Source organism: Solanum lycopersicum, chromosome 1, assembly GCF_036512215.1.
Source record: "Solanum lycopersicum chromosome 1, SLM_r2.1".
NCBI classification, from domain to species: Eukaryota; Viridiplantae; Streptophyta; class Magnoliopsida; order Solanales; family Solanaceae; genus Solanum; species Solanum lycopersicum.
In genome coordinates, this window is record NC_090800.1 from 32,992,590 (window position 1) to 33,008,115 (window position 15,526).

A 15,526-nucleotide genomic window follows, 5' to 3' on the forward strand; every position below is an offset into this window, starting at 1 on the left:
AAACAATGAAAAGAATGTAGCATCCCTTTATTGGATAAACTAATCATCATATAATTAAATAAGTTCAGTAACTATTTCACTTTCTTTCACCAACCACTCCCCTTGTCTATTTTCAATTCTATTTAACTGAAGTTCTTTCATTATACCATTAACAATGTTTTTAGAAGATATAGTATTACTATCTACACTATCTAACAAGTCATACCCAACTTACTGAGGCCAAAAAACCTCCTCAAAATGTAAGTACTTTGTATACTTCGCCTGAAGTCTATGCAATACTTTTTTGTTTTCACCATTACGATCTTCCGCAAATAGATCTTTTTGATTTTGACGACATCATACCTGATTAGTAGTTTTTAAAAAATATCACCATGAACTTCCTTTCTCCATTTGGTCAAAGAAGATTTTTCCCTTTTGATGTTTTCTTTAAAAAGAAAATACACAAACGCTTCCTTTATGTATTGATCATGGTCAGTCCAGAACATAAGAAACCTCAATGGTTTCCTTTAAGAATTCGTACCCTAATCCATGGTCAATAACAGAGGTGAATAATTTGATCCTGTTATTGTAGGAAGTTCAATTTCCATTAAATTAAATTAGTGTTGCATAAGAGAATCCAACTTTTCTAATCTTTCTTCCAACCAGGTGAAAGGGATGCCTTTGAATTGAATATCAAATCAATCACAACTCTAAATACATGTCTTAATGTCTTCATAATCAATATCTTGAACCAAGACTACATTAAAGTCTCCACCAATTAACCAAGAGCTATCAATAGTTGTTGTCATCTAATATATCTAGCCATAGAATTTGTCTATCTTAATCATTACTATTTTACATGGACTAAAGTGATATGAAATTTATTAGATTGTTGTTGTTGTGTTAAACATGGTGTGAATTGTTGCACTGTATCAATCACCACGGTAACATAAGACCCTAAATTAATGAAATACCAAATGTTTCCACTGTAATTTTCATTCACTAGGGTCATCTTTAACATTCTTCTATATTTGTTGATACATCTGACATGTTGAAATGGTTCCACAAAGCTAATAAAATAAAATTAATGAATAATATGCAATATTTCACTCTATGGAATGCTTCTTGGGAATTTAGAGACCGAATGTTCCATATTAGAGATTTCATAAATTATTACCATACTTATTTCATCTGTTCTATTTCATTATTGGATGATGTAAGTCTTCATTCCTATGCTTCTTCCCTGTTTTTGCAGATTTAATCAATTTGCGAGACATATCTGCTTCAATAGGCATATTATTTATATTTTCATGAGAATGGTAATTTTCTGAAGCCCTATTGCTTGATCGTCTTTTGTGCCGCCAATAACCTCGTATTCAGAATTATGAATAATTATATCTTGCAAAAATTTATGAGAGGATACAAAAATTTTAATATTCTCCTTATGATGCTCTTGGTTTCCATGAAATTTAACTACTGGTTCGCTCAATTCAAATTACTCTCATCAACTATGTCTGCATCCTACATTTTGTCAATACTATCAACTCCAACATGTACATCATTAATTATTGTCAAGCTAACACCGACAGAATAATTAATACCAAGAGTGATTAGGAAAACATTCTTCTAGAAGAATTGAAAATACCATGTAGTATCCACATGAGAATGTTGTTGAGTATTACATGATTGTTTAATTCCACTTTATTTAAGCTTGTGGAGTAAATTAAGCATAGTTAGTTGATCATGACTCCAGTAGTAGGACAGTTGATAACAAATCCAGTTCACAACTTATCAGATTTTAAGAGAGAATAATACAATAGTTTGAAAGAATTCACCGTATCGTGTTCCTCTATATATCTTCATATCAGTTTTTAAATAACGCAAAAAATCTTATCTCATATTCTAACCGTTAATGGGTGTGTTATAATCTCATTACAAAATATTTTACCATCTCATAGATAGCTAGCTCACGTGTAACTTGTAGATGCAACAATCTCCATAGTGTTAGAACCATGACTGAACATTAATTAGTGCATGAATATTCTCTTTGATCCATCACTTTCATTGATGATTAGTTTAAAAAAGGCTACAGTTTATTTACTAATTTAAACAACTCATAATATCAAAAATATTAAAGATCAAAGAAACTAAAAAACTTACGTAATTTTATAAGAACTCCAAAACCATCTATTTTGTGATCTAAAAAATTGCAAAAATGGATGACAGAAGATTAACGACAAGTAACTTAAAAACAAGGAAAAGAATTGATCACATTAAAAGTTTCAACCACTGGTTAAGTAATTTCCAAGCATAACTCCAATTTCAAGAACTCCAATTACCAACTCCATGAAAATTATGAGTTCAACAAATCTTCTCCATTTTAATCTTAGGTAAATCAATTAAATTTATCTTTAAATGCTCGACAAAAGTAGAACTTTTTGTTTCTTCTTGAACTTCCCAAACCACGACTTTATTCACAACTTTTGTTCCTCCATGTGTTTATTTGGGGTATTTCGTATCCCGGGTGCATAACCTTATAAATTAGCATTCTTTTGTTTTATTTCTCGTTGCATTCTTCAAAATCTGTATAGAGATTTTCAAATTCCTCAAAGACATTTGATAGTTCCTCAACAGAAACACGTTGAGGATACTCTAGATTTGTTTTGAAAAATTTATCAATTATATCTTCTATACTTGTGGACAATACAATGTTTTGCACAAGTATCGTAGAGATAATTGATAATTTTTTTGAAGTGATAGTAGAGGATAGCCAAAATGGTTATGCTCAGGGAAAATAAATGGCTTTGAGGCAATAAGATCTTTGTAAAACATTATAAATATTTAATGAGAAAAACAAATAAAAATGTATAAGATTATACACCCTGACTCATAAACACCTCATGAGAATTACACGGAGGAGTAGAAGCTGGACATTAAGTTGAAGGTGGAGAATAATAAAAAAGAAATAAGGAGGTTCTACTTTGGTCGAGCATTTAAAATTGGATTTAATTATTGTATTTGAGCTAGAAAAGGAAAGTTCTTGAGCTTATAATTTACATTGATTTGGTAGTTGGTATTCTTTAAATTGGAAGAAACCTTACCAATGATCGAATCTTCTAATATGGTAAATCTATATTTTTATGATCGACTCATCCCTTTAGACGAATTTTTATACGTGAATTAGCTATTTTAGTGGAATGTTTTTATATTTAAATACTTAAGTCTACGTACATTGCTATCTTTTCTCTTTGATGCTTTACTTTCATTGTTCACTAGTTTAAAAAAGACTTCAATTGATTTAATTATTTAAACAATTTATGATATAATAAATATATAGTATGAAACCCAAAAAACTTCATTAATTTCATAAGAACTCAAAAAAACTTCAATAATTTTGTGATTGAAACCATTATATAAATGGATGACTTTAGAAAAACTAGAGTCGACTTAATAACAATGAAAAGATTTATCACCTTAAAATTATCGAAAATTGGATAATTTTGTGATCAATGTGTTTATCTGGAAGTATTTCTGATCCCGGGTGCATAAACTTATAAACTAGTATTCGTTTGTTTTCTTTCCCGTTCAATACTTCAAAATCTTTATGGAGATGTTTTAATGCCTCAAAGCCATTTAACTTTCCCTCAACATAATGATGTTGACGATTCTCTCATTTCCTTTTGAAAAATTTATCAATTATTCCTTCAATACTTGTGGAAAACACAAGGGTTTCCACAAATATAGTAGAGATAATTGATAAATTTGTGAAAGTTAAAGTAAAGGTTCGCCAACATGATTATGCTTAGGGTAAATCAAATATATTTGAGGCACTAATGCTCTTTGTAAAGAATTACAAACATTTAATGAAAAAAAATAAATATTAATGTATAAAATTATACACCCTGACTCTAACATCTCATGGTAAATACACGGAGGAGTAGAAATTGGACATTATGTGGCAGGTGGGGAATGATAAAGAAGAAATAATTAGGTGCTATTTTTGTCGAGCATCTCTTATTTGATTTAATTTTTGCCTTTGAACTAGCATAGGATAGCTCTTAATCTTATAACTGACATTGATTTTGTAGTTCTTGTTCTTGAAATTGGAGGATGCCTTACCACTGATCGAATATTTTTCTTTTGTCAATCTTAGTTTTTAATTTTAAATCATCCATTTATTCGAATTTTTATACTTGAATTACTTATTTTAGTGGAGGGGTTTTGCATTTATGTAGTTAATACCTACCTTGATAATTTCGTAATTGAATGTGCACAATATAGGAGCGAGGAAAGGAATAAGTCGAATTTGAGAAGTACATTCCATGGGTACCAGAGGATATGGAACTAAAAACAAATTCATTTAAAACTTTACCATTATCGAAACATGGGATATATTTTAGGAGCCAATATCTTAAAAGAGTGATTAGGGAAAACTTCTAGCAGAAGAATGTAAAATAACATGTAGTATCCACCTGAGAATGATGTTTAATATGACAAGATTTTCCAGTTCAAACTGCTTTTATACTCGTTGCGTATATTAAGCATTGTTAGGTGATCGGGACAATAGTAGTAGGATATTATATGTTAAATCTAATTCAAAGCGTATCAGATTTTAAGAGTAAATATTACAAAATACTAGAAAAAATTCTCTTTATCGTGTAGCTGTAGATGTCTAGGGGGAATTTTATTGGCATCAAATGACAATGCAATTCTCCAATGTTCTCAATTTCGTTTTTCCTTGCCAACTAAAAATCTTTATTAATAGTTGGATGGCTAATGTATGTGTACTATGTGCCGATAATTTTTATATTACTTATGCAGACTCCCATTATTGTTATTTCGAACCTCATGCGAGTAATAACATGGTTGTCAAAGTATACCTACCGATGTGTTCGTTATTATAAATTATAAAAAAATCTTTAATGACATGCATCTTATCGAGAAATGGTGTATATGTGGCGCAGATTCAACCACTAATTCTTTTTTAGGCAGTGTGGGTTCCTATAAACTAGTTACGCTCTCCTTCTAATTTGATTACAAGCATCACGTACCTCATTTGGCCATTCATTCTGGATCACATTCGATGTTTACCCTATAATTCTAGATTGAAAAGTATACCAAGAATGATAGCTTAATTCTTTTCCTTTTTGAAAAAAAGATATCTAACATCTTGTTCTTCAAAATTTAACAGTGGAACCAATACAAATTTGCTCCGTCATTCTTGAAAACTGAGACCGCAATTCACTTCTTTTTGAAGAAAGAATTTTCCATGAAAACTAAACACACCCGAGGAATTGGGTGTTAGTGAGTTTTGATAGTGATGAAAAAAAGTTGGTCTGATAAGTTGATATATCATTTAAGCTGAAATAACTTTTGTATCACCATAAACATACTTATAGATCTTTTTGTTGACTGATACATGATGTGATTCATACTTTCAAAAATGACTTCCTAACTCAATCTTGTATTGACGACATTTTCAATTTGGTCTTGAAGGGAGAACAAATCCTAAATTCAAGATCATAAATTTTTAGAAGAAATACACATACTATTTTTTGTCCATTAATATGTCATAAAACTTAAACTTAAACTAGATATGTAAAGATATAATTGAAAAGAAAAGAAAGAGAAGGGGAAATAAAATTTAAGTTCATAAAATTGGTAAGACTCGGTGATAATGTCATACGATCATAAGCATGATTCACTTCCGGCAATCATGGGGTGTAGTGCTATAAAATACACGTTAATAATAATAAAAACTCGGTAAACATTCCTAGTTAAGTCTAAAAGGAAAAAGTATTGCTTGAAACAATGGATACATAGAATATGTTTGTTCCATTAGCGAAAACAACAACTACGCTCCCATCAAAGGAATAATAAATATCAAAAATATTTTGTACCATACCGATAAGATGAGATTTTGGTCTTATATAGAATATTCTAGAGCAATCTGTTGCATAAGTTATAGTTCTTACAGGACCAAAATCATTAGTGACCTCATTTTTACGTAAGGTGTTTGATGTACTACTACGACACTGCAATGTTTTTAATTTTATTTTCTTCTGAATGTTCATGATTTAAAATTATTGTAGTGCTTAATAAACTTTAATAACTATGACAATTATATATTTGATTTGCCATGTAAATAGTGTAGATGCAACACATCAATTTAATGAAAACTAATTTTTTTCCGAATAATCAACTATCATTTTTTGTTTCTTTCATACTAAGATGAAAGAAATCCAAAAAAAAAAAACAAGCAGACAACTAATATTTTTAATAAGGAACAGTTCAATGAGAATTTAAAAATAAAACTTTCATGGCTTCGTGATTTCAACACAACATAAAAAGACATGAATTTGTATATTGCTCAATTAGGTATATCCACATTTAACACATTGGTATAATGAAAAAAATTCAATTGATTACTAGTGATTCTTTCCTTATTCGGCCTTCGTTAACACTTGAAGTACAGACAAAATAAAGTATGTGAAACCAATAGAAGCCATACAATGACATGTTTTTTTTCAAAAAAATATTAAATATAACTTTAACCAAAATATGTTCAAGTCTATAAAAGATGTCTTGATTTCCCGGAAGATCTACAGAAAAAAAAGAGGAAATATATTCATGTATTTTATTGACTACCACAACTTTTGTAGTTTGAATTAAATATAGAAAATCCTATGTTGCAAGAACCATGTTCCGGTAAATATTGAATCAAGTACCACAATTTTGTATGCTAATAGTTTGACTTTTATGAGAGGACCAATGAATATAAATTAATAGTGTTTGAGCATGTGATAATCACTATTATATATTTTTTGTATGTGCATGTTTGGAATATTGTATTGACTTACTTATGTTACACTAAATGGAAAACTCGTGTGATCCTACCAGTACACGATACTATGCACTTGATCTTATTTTTGTTGAGTACAAATCATCTTCAGGCAGCTATTGATAGACCTCAACAAGGTGACTATGGAGCGAGACCAGATTCAAGGGTTAACAAGTTCTCTCAGGATGTTGTGCATCTCTCCTGTTAAAGTCAACTCTTTTCGGACTCAGACCATTTGTTTAAGGTGTAAGTTTAGTTTTGGGGGTTGTATCTCTTGTTCTTAGACTTGTCCTTAATATAATATTGATATAATGACTTTCAAGTTATAGGGATTTTTCTTCCAGAATAATTAATTAGTGTTTTGTCAAACCTTTGGAGTTTATAGAGAGTACTATTAATTATATAACTAGGTATTTTTCCTGTAATAATTGCATTGAACTTGCAACTTACTTATTTACTAATATTAAGTACATCAAAACTACTAAAAAATAGGTTCTTAAAAAGGTTTCAATATGCCAAAATTAATTTGATTATTTGTCATTATCATAGAACTCAAGAAAGTCGAATGAATGAATTATTCAAGAAATAATAATTCATTTATTCTTTAATAAACATTAAAAAGAAAGTAATGAAGAAAATAAGAATATCTATACAAATGAATTTCGTAATAAAAAGAAATATTTAAGTTGCATAGATTAAAGAATTGTTATATATGTCTTAGGAAAAAATTCAAAATTTTGTTAGCATATTCGAATAAGAAAGTAAACTTGAACGTAAAAGAAATTATCCCTTTTGAACTTGTATAGTGAATTTCTTCATTTGATAAGTTAGTAATTTCATATCTATTTAAAAATATATAATATCTAAGCTTATATGTAGTACTTTTAAGTTATATAATATTAAAATATGAATTCTTTCAAAGCGATACAATAATTATATTTATAACAATGGATATATATACTATATGTGTATATGTTCATTATAACCAGAGACGATAAAATCGCAGAAACATAAACAATCGAATGTACACGATGTACTCAAAACGACCTAATGGGTCGAAATAATGTCGGTCTATTGGAGGGAACTGACTGAGCTAGTTGCTGTTCAAAAAAAGATAGTTGTCTAAGATCACCATCACAGTCTCTTTTTACCGAAAAAGTTCAAAGAAAGAACTAATCTCCTTTCCCCATTAATTTTATTTCTTTTTTGAACTAGTACGAGATTCTCTATTAAACCGAAGTAGACTTTCCTCTTCCTTCCTTTCAATGATTGTGTTCTATTTCACTAAACTGGAAGTCTTTTTTCCGTGTTACTTTTCCATTGAAACTCTCTTACTTTATTGAACTTCTATCTAATTCTAGTGGGACATAAATAAAGGCATGGTGTAGATGGGAAAATACACGGCTAGTTAAATAGAACTAATTTTTTTTAAAAAAAAATCAAGGGTCTTTTTTTTCTTAATATATATTTTTTTTAAAATTGATTTTAAAATTAACCATTACAAAAATTAGAGATGTATTTTAAGAGGCGTTAACAATTTTTTTTTGGGTTTAAGGTGGGCAAAAGACAATTTTTTATGAACACAAAAGAAGCAAACAAAATGAACAGGCCTAACTGAGATCTTGTCCTGCAAATTAATAAAGTAAAATAACTTAAACGTAATAAATAATAAAGAGGAAATCCCGTTTAGATAAAAATATGAGGCTTGATGCTTGTCAGATCAGGTTGATCTAAGCCTTATCATCGTCTTTGTATCGTCGTTCAAGATTTCATTGAAGATAAGCTTAGGTAAGAGGATCCATTCTGTTAAGATTAAGCATAAACCTCTTCAACTATAGCTTTGTCTAATCTTGATCTCTATGCAACTACCTCTCCTTGATGAGCCAATGAGCTGATGCATATCCCTAGTTCATTCATAAAGGTAAGTAAATTAGATAAACTTCTTTATGAATTTCTTATCTAGTAATTATCAATTCCCCCTTTTCTACAAACAAAAAATGGGACTCGATCATCCTAGATTATATTAGTAATCCCTGCCCTTCAATCCCAATCTAATGGATTGATCCATACATAGGATGAATTCCACCATCTAGATTTGGATCTATGAGAAGAGATACTAATGAAGGAGGTTGAATATGATGCTAAAACTCTACAGCATCTACACCATACTCATATGAGATCAGCACAATTGGTAGTCAGAATATCCAACTAAACTCGTAAGTGAACTGGTCAATAAACTATCTATTAGAAAGAAAATACAAATTCACTCATCATGTTTTTTTAATCATAAAAGACACCTCAAAGATTTCACTAGGTGAATGATATATAACCAATAGAATCTAATTTAGATAAGGTAATGAGTACATAACCAACTACTAGAATAAGTTTATTAACAACCAGTGAACCTTCAGAGGTATAGATTGTCCTATCCTAAGATGAGTAATATCATATTTATCTGTATTGATGATTCTTCTACTTGCAACTTGTATATCTTGAAAAGGTTTACATTCAAAAGTACCTTCAAATTTAGAAGTTAAATTAGTGAAGTAATTACCAAGAGTATTTCCCTCCCTTAAGGTGTGTAGTACTATTGTTGTCATCAATGAATTTACTTCCAAAGTCACTTCCAAGGAACAATCCGATCTTTGTTCCACATATAAATCATTGATAAAGAATTTGATTCCATTTTAACCGGTGAAAAACATTTACCAGAAAATATTTAAGTCCTTCCTTCAAAACCATAGCTACACCTACTATGTTTGTTGTTTCTTGGATCCTAAGCCTCCCCGCTACCACCAAATCGCTAGAAGAATCCCTAACAGAAAATTCAATAGTGATAGCGCCAGGATTACCTCTTGATGCCCCAGTGTAACATTTTAACAATCCCAAAGGAGGTAAATCAACCTTACCACTCTAGATGTAAAACAAGGCCTGAAACTATCCTATAGAGCAACCATCTGAGATCAATTATTCGAAATATTGAGATAAATAGATTTCGACTTGATGAAAATATGTGTAGTGTAACAGCACAAATAACTCTGTTAGTATAGTAAGAAGGACCATGCAAAATTGTATTTCTCCTTTTCCAAAGAAACAATAAGAAATTTCATTAAATATTATCTTTGTCTAGAATTACCTTTAGCATTCCACCTTTTCATCAAAAAATATTTCTCGTGAACCCATGGTCCCAAAAGACCAGCTGCACCAGCAAAATATCTCCATAAAGAATATGTTACTTCTTCTTTTTGTAGTGAGTGATCAACAGTCTCATCAGCTAGAACCTTGCAGCAACCACATAAATGAGAAACATTAGGATTCCATTGTGTCATTAAAGTACCAAATGGTATATTTTCCCCACACATTACAATATAAAGAAGCTATTAAAGGGATACATTGTACCCATATCTTCTAATAAGAATCATTTTCCTCCTCTCTCTTTCTCTGATAGTATTCCAAGCACTTTTGACAGAAAATTGTCTAGAAATTATCTGTCCACCATGGTTTATCACTTAAATCTTACTGTCTAGTCAGATGCATGGAAGATTTCACATGATCCACTACATCGTTTGTTCCTACATATTCAAGTCTAGGGTAAAGTCTCAATTCTTCCATGTAAAATAACTTTAATGAAATTCATATAATACAATACATTGAATATATTATTATATATCTCAATATATGAAAACTTAAGTATAATATGATAACAAAATAATAATATTGAAATCACCTACTTATGAAAACACACTCTATCAAACCTAAATTATTTACAATGAATCAAAACTACATAAGTCAATCTTAATGATTGAATTCTCTAATGACAAACATCATTGAATTGATAGTTGTAAACATATTGGTAAAAGACATGCATAGTAGTAACACATTGTAGTGCATCAATTCAAATTCACATCAGCAATTACATGCCCTCCAATCTAATATATTAATATCATCCAACCCATATATCTAATATATTAAAGATCTAGGGGCATATTGATTTACCGAATTCTCGATTATCTTCTCTCCTAATCAATGAGTGTTTCCCTTTTTCTCATTTCTTATATACAAATTATTTACTACCATTATTATTATACATGATTAACAATAAAGTTCCGAAAGTTGTCCTACTAATTTAAAAGTTATTTTCTTTAACCAACTAATTATTTAATCCTAAAAATTACCCCATTAATTATATAATCATACTTATAAATAGTCAAAGCTACTCATTTAGAATGTACATGAAGTCATTTATTAAATAAGAAATTCTAGTACTCAAAAGGGCATAATGGGTCGTTATAGAGTCAGTCTTTTGGATGGGAATGACATAGCTTCTTATCGTGCCAAAACTATATCTTTCTAACATCACGTATTCATTCTCTATTATAAGGACAAAGTTCAAAGTAAAAACTCATCTCCTTGCGTCGTTTATTCTAATTTTTTTTGAGCTACGACGAGATATCTCTATTAATCCTGAGTAGATTTTCCTCTTCCTTTGTTTTAATGATTGTGCTCTACATCACTAAATTAAAAGTCTTTGTTCTCTGTTTTGCTTCCATTGAAACTCTCCCACATTATCAGACTTCTATCCCACTTTAGTGGGGCATAAATAAAGGCATGGTGTATGCTGGAAAAATACATTGGTAGTTAAATGGAACTAATTGTTTTTATAAAACTAATCAAGGGTCTTTCTTTCTTGTTAATAATTATTTCTTTTTTTAAAATAATGTTAAATTTAACTTTTATCGAAATTTTAGATGTATTTTAAGTGGCATCAACTTCTTCTTTTTTTTGGAAAAATTACATAAACAAAGACCTTTTATTTTATAATTACCAATTTTAAGTACACTTTTTATTTATTACCATTTTTGTCAACTTTTAGCTATATTAACTTAAAACAATTTAAAACCCATTTATTCCTTTTTTATACAAATTTTAAACAAAGTAAAACATATTATCGTTAATGGAAGAAGGTCTTAGAAGAAGTCCGCGTCTAGTGACGGCTTCGAATCCAAAAGTTTATCGAAGAAATCGAAAGAAGCTTCAAGTTTCGTCTTCTAATTCTACGAATGAAATTCCAAGTTTTAGTTTGGGTATATCACAAATTTCGGGAGATAAGAACAATGAGGAGAAGAACAATGAGGAGAAGAACAATGAGGAAGAAAACAACAAGCAAAAGAAAGGTAAAAAACGACTTAAAGAGGTTAAAACAATGAAGAAATCAAAAAAAATATGTGTTACTTTGGCATCTACATCGAAGAAAATCGTTGACAGTGATGATGATTTTGAGGATTTACCTCCTCTATTTCAGTCAAAAAGTTTGAAAAATAAAGATGGATTGGAGAAGAAAAGGCCGGTGAATGATGGAAAAATACGAAATCGTTTACCCAAAAGTGTCATTCTACTAGAGAGTAGATATCCGGTATGTGCTAGTACTTCTTAGTTATTTGTTGTTTAGCAATGGGTTGTATGTTGATTGCTGCTTGTTTTTTAGATGTAGTATGTGAAATTATCTTTAATTCAACTTTCATTAACTTTAATTCATTTTTAATTCAACTTTAGTTGAACTTTAATTCAACTTTATTTCAACTTCAATTCATTTTTTATTCATCTTTAGTATGTAGTAACATATTTTTAATTCATGTTTAATACATATGCAGGATCGTAAATTCTGGAAACATCCTGATGTTGTGTATATTTCGAGTAGGTGGTCATGTTACACTAATCATAGTGTCATTGAACAAATCAAACTATCTTTATCTGATAAACAACTTGAGATGTTTAGGAATACATGTTTTGGGTACTTTCTTGACCTTCCAAAATCAAGCACACAACTACAACTTATTCATTGTCTTATAAATAGACAGTGAAAACACACACCGGATGATGTGTTTGCTATTGAAATAAATAACAAAAAGTTATTTTTTGGTCTTAGAGAATTTGTGATAGTTACAGGCTTAAATTGTGTTGGTGATGGCACATCTATCAATGTTCCCAATTCTAGATGTAGTTTGATGAGTAGTTATTTTTCGGAAAAAATCACAGTTCCAAAGAGTCATCTACGTGCACTGTTTTTAGCTAAAAAATTCATAGATGATGACTCGGCTGTTTCATTGGTTGTTCTATACTTCATTAATGATTTTTTATTTTCATATTAGGACAACGAATACCAAATTAGCAATAGAGATTTTTACCTTGTGGAAAGTGGAAAATTCAATTCATATCCGTGGGGTTTAGATGTCTACAAAAAATTGTCTGATTCTGTGAGGCATGAGCTTAAGTCAATACATAAGTACTATAGAATTGGTGGCTTGCCTCTTGCTCTTCAAATTTGGATATTTGAGTGTTGTTCAAAGGTTGATGAAGATATAGCTATTCGTGTTGCTGATTCTATTCCAAGAATCTTGAATTGGAAGACAATTGCAGAAAGTCCATGGTTAAAATATATTGAGAAATGTCTCTTCATGCCTACAAAAAACAAGGTATTTGTACAAAGTTAATACATTTTATTACATTGTTTATTTGAACTCAAGTTACTATATCTAATGTTATTTTGTGTATTTGATTTTTCAGTTTGAGAACATAGTGGCCAGTGAAGATGAAGTATCTAAATTCAGGCTTCCTGAAACTCCTGATTACCATGCTGAAATTTTGAAATTGGAGCCTAAAGGATCAAATCATGGTCTAGACATTTTGACCAATGAAGTCATAGAATTGAGAAAAGAGCTTGTAAAAGTATACACAAACTAAACATTAGGCTTTTTATTTTAAAACTGTTATTTTTTTAATATTTTTGTTACGATTTAATATCTATTAGGTGAATGAAAATAACAAAGCGCTTGAAGAGAAGATTGATTTAGGATTCAATCAAATCAAAGAATTTGTGGTGAACTCAAACAAACAATTATTGGAGGATATTTCTTTGCTGTTTGCTAAGAGTGGTGGTAGCAGCTCTGTTATTCGAGAAGTTAAGGAACCATCTAAGAAGCATGCTGGCGAGACATTTTCAGGTGGATTAGATTTTAATGGAGGTTCGTTTATATTTTCAGTAAATTTCTGTTATATTCATAATATAATTTTAATATATAGTTTAGTATTTTCTTCCAGTTAATCTATAAATGACACGAATTCGATATTTCATTTTTCAGTTAACTTTGATATGTTTTTTTATAATATGTTAATTACATATACAACATTTTCTCTCCGTGTTAATGCATCTGTAAATGAATCGAGAGAGAACGATGCTCATGTTATGGGATCAAATAAAAATGAAGAATCTCAAGTGCTTAAAGCTACAGTTAGATTTGCTGATGTTGAAAATCTTGAAAGAGTATCAAGTAAAATAGGTAATGAAGGATTTTATACAAATATATTACATATTTATTATTATACTAGCCTTTCCGATAATGAATTATGTAGCAACAAACAAGTGTGTTCGCTTTCAAATTCTCTAATCTTGAACATTTCAGATTTGTTCAAACTTGAAGCTCGTAAACTCCAACTGCAGCTTTCTCCTAGGCACTGTATTGAATAGCTGTAGAAAAAATATTAATACACAATTAATAATTTAAAGTGACTTGAATTTAGGTCTTACCTTATTGCGCTTGATCTTGTTGTCTTGAATTGAAAATGATTAAGAATGGAATGTCTTTTTAGTGCACTAGTGAGGACATATTTATTCTTATACACCTGATCTTTTTCAAATAAAGAGTGATTGGGATTAATAATGATGCCTGGTGCTAATTCTTCTAGATCATCAACTTCCTCACATGATCCGAATCCAATTAACCCTATTGCTTCATCAATACCATTAAATGTATTAGAGAAGTATGAATTGTGTATAACCCTCATATCTCCTGAAGTGTCTGAACACACAAAAGTGGAATGAGTGCAGCATTAGTCTCCAAGTTGACTGGTTCAGTTGTTGTGACGCATAAAGGGTATCTTGTCATATCTCGATGTTCCTTTTTAGTTTCAAGATATACCTTTACCCCCATATCATTATGAATTTGAATTGGAGGAGACCTTTCATCAATTTTATATCTGATTTCAACTTTATTTGTTGATGTGTCTATTGACAATTGAGTAGCAATTACATAAACGAGGGTGGCAAACGTTGACTCTGTGTGTATCAACACACCATCTGCCAAGTAGTTAATATATTTGTTGCTAGGATCCCATCGTCCATTGAAATAAAGCATCACCGCTATATTAGTCATATTTTTTCTGCACATCATTAAAGAGTGTATTACTATTATTAAAAGACTAGAGAGAGACATATAGATTAATCTGCTAGAAGAGCATCACTTTGCTAACAACTGAATTAAATCTTAATAAAATCTAAATTAAAAATTTATCACACAAATGCTAACAAGTGAATCAAACATGAAAAGAAATTGTATTACACAGATGCTAACAAGTGAATTAAAACTGAATTGAAGTTGAATTACACATATGCTAACAAGTGAATTAAACTGAATTAAAGTTGTATTACATAGATGCTAACAAGTGAATTAAAACTGAATTGAAGTTGAATTACACATATGCTAACAAGTGAATTAAACTTGAATTAAAGTTGTATTACACAGATGTTAACAAGTGAATTAAATCAGAATTAAAGTTGTATTACACGGATGCTAACAAGTGAACTAAAACTGAATTGAAGTTGTATTATACAAATGCTAACAAGTGAATTAAACATAAAATTAAATGTGT

General features: G+C 29.9%; 1 protein-coding gene across 1 annotated transcript; it reads left to right on the top strand.

Annotated features, from left to right (window-relative positions):
• Positions 1 to 11,774: 11,774 nt before the first annotated feature.
• Positions 11,775 to 13,922, top strand: LOC138341855 (uncharacterized). The gene is made up of 4 exons (XM_069293873.1): positions 11,775 to 12,233; positions 12,970 to 13,293; positions 13,385 to 13,546; positions 13,629 to 13,922. Exons 1-4 carry the CDS (start codon positions 11,775 to 11,777, stop codon positions 13,920 to 13,922), a joined length of 1,239 nt encoding a protein of 412 aa, XP_069149974.1.
• Positions 13,923 to 15,526: the final 1,604 nt, after the last annotated feature.

Bases quoted from the DNA above. Each gene is read 5' to 3' on its own strand.
- LOC138341855 (XM_069293873.1), top strand. From the start codon at position 11,775: ATGGAAGAAGGTCTTAGAAGAAGTCCGCGTCTAGTGACGGCTTCGAAT. The intron at 13,294-13,384 runs GTATTTGTACAA...TTGATTTTTCAG, and splicing joins TCATGCCTACAAAAAACAAG to TTTGAGAACATAGTGGCCAG. The intron at 13,547-13,628 runs GTATACACAAAC...AATATCTATTAG, and splicing joins TGAGAAAAGAGCTTGTAAAA to GTGAATGAAAATAACAAAGC.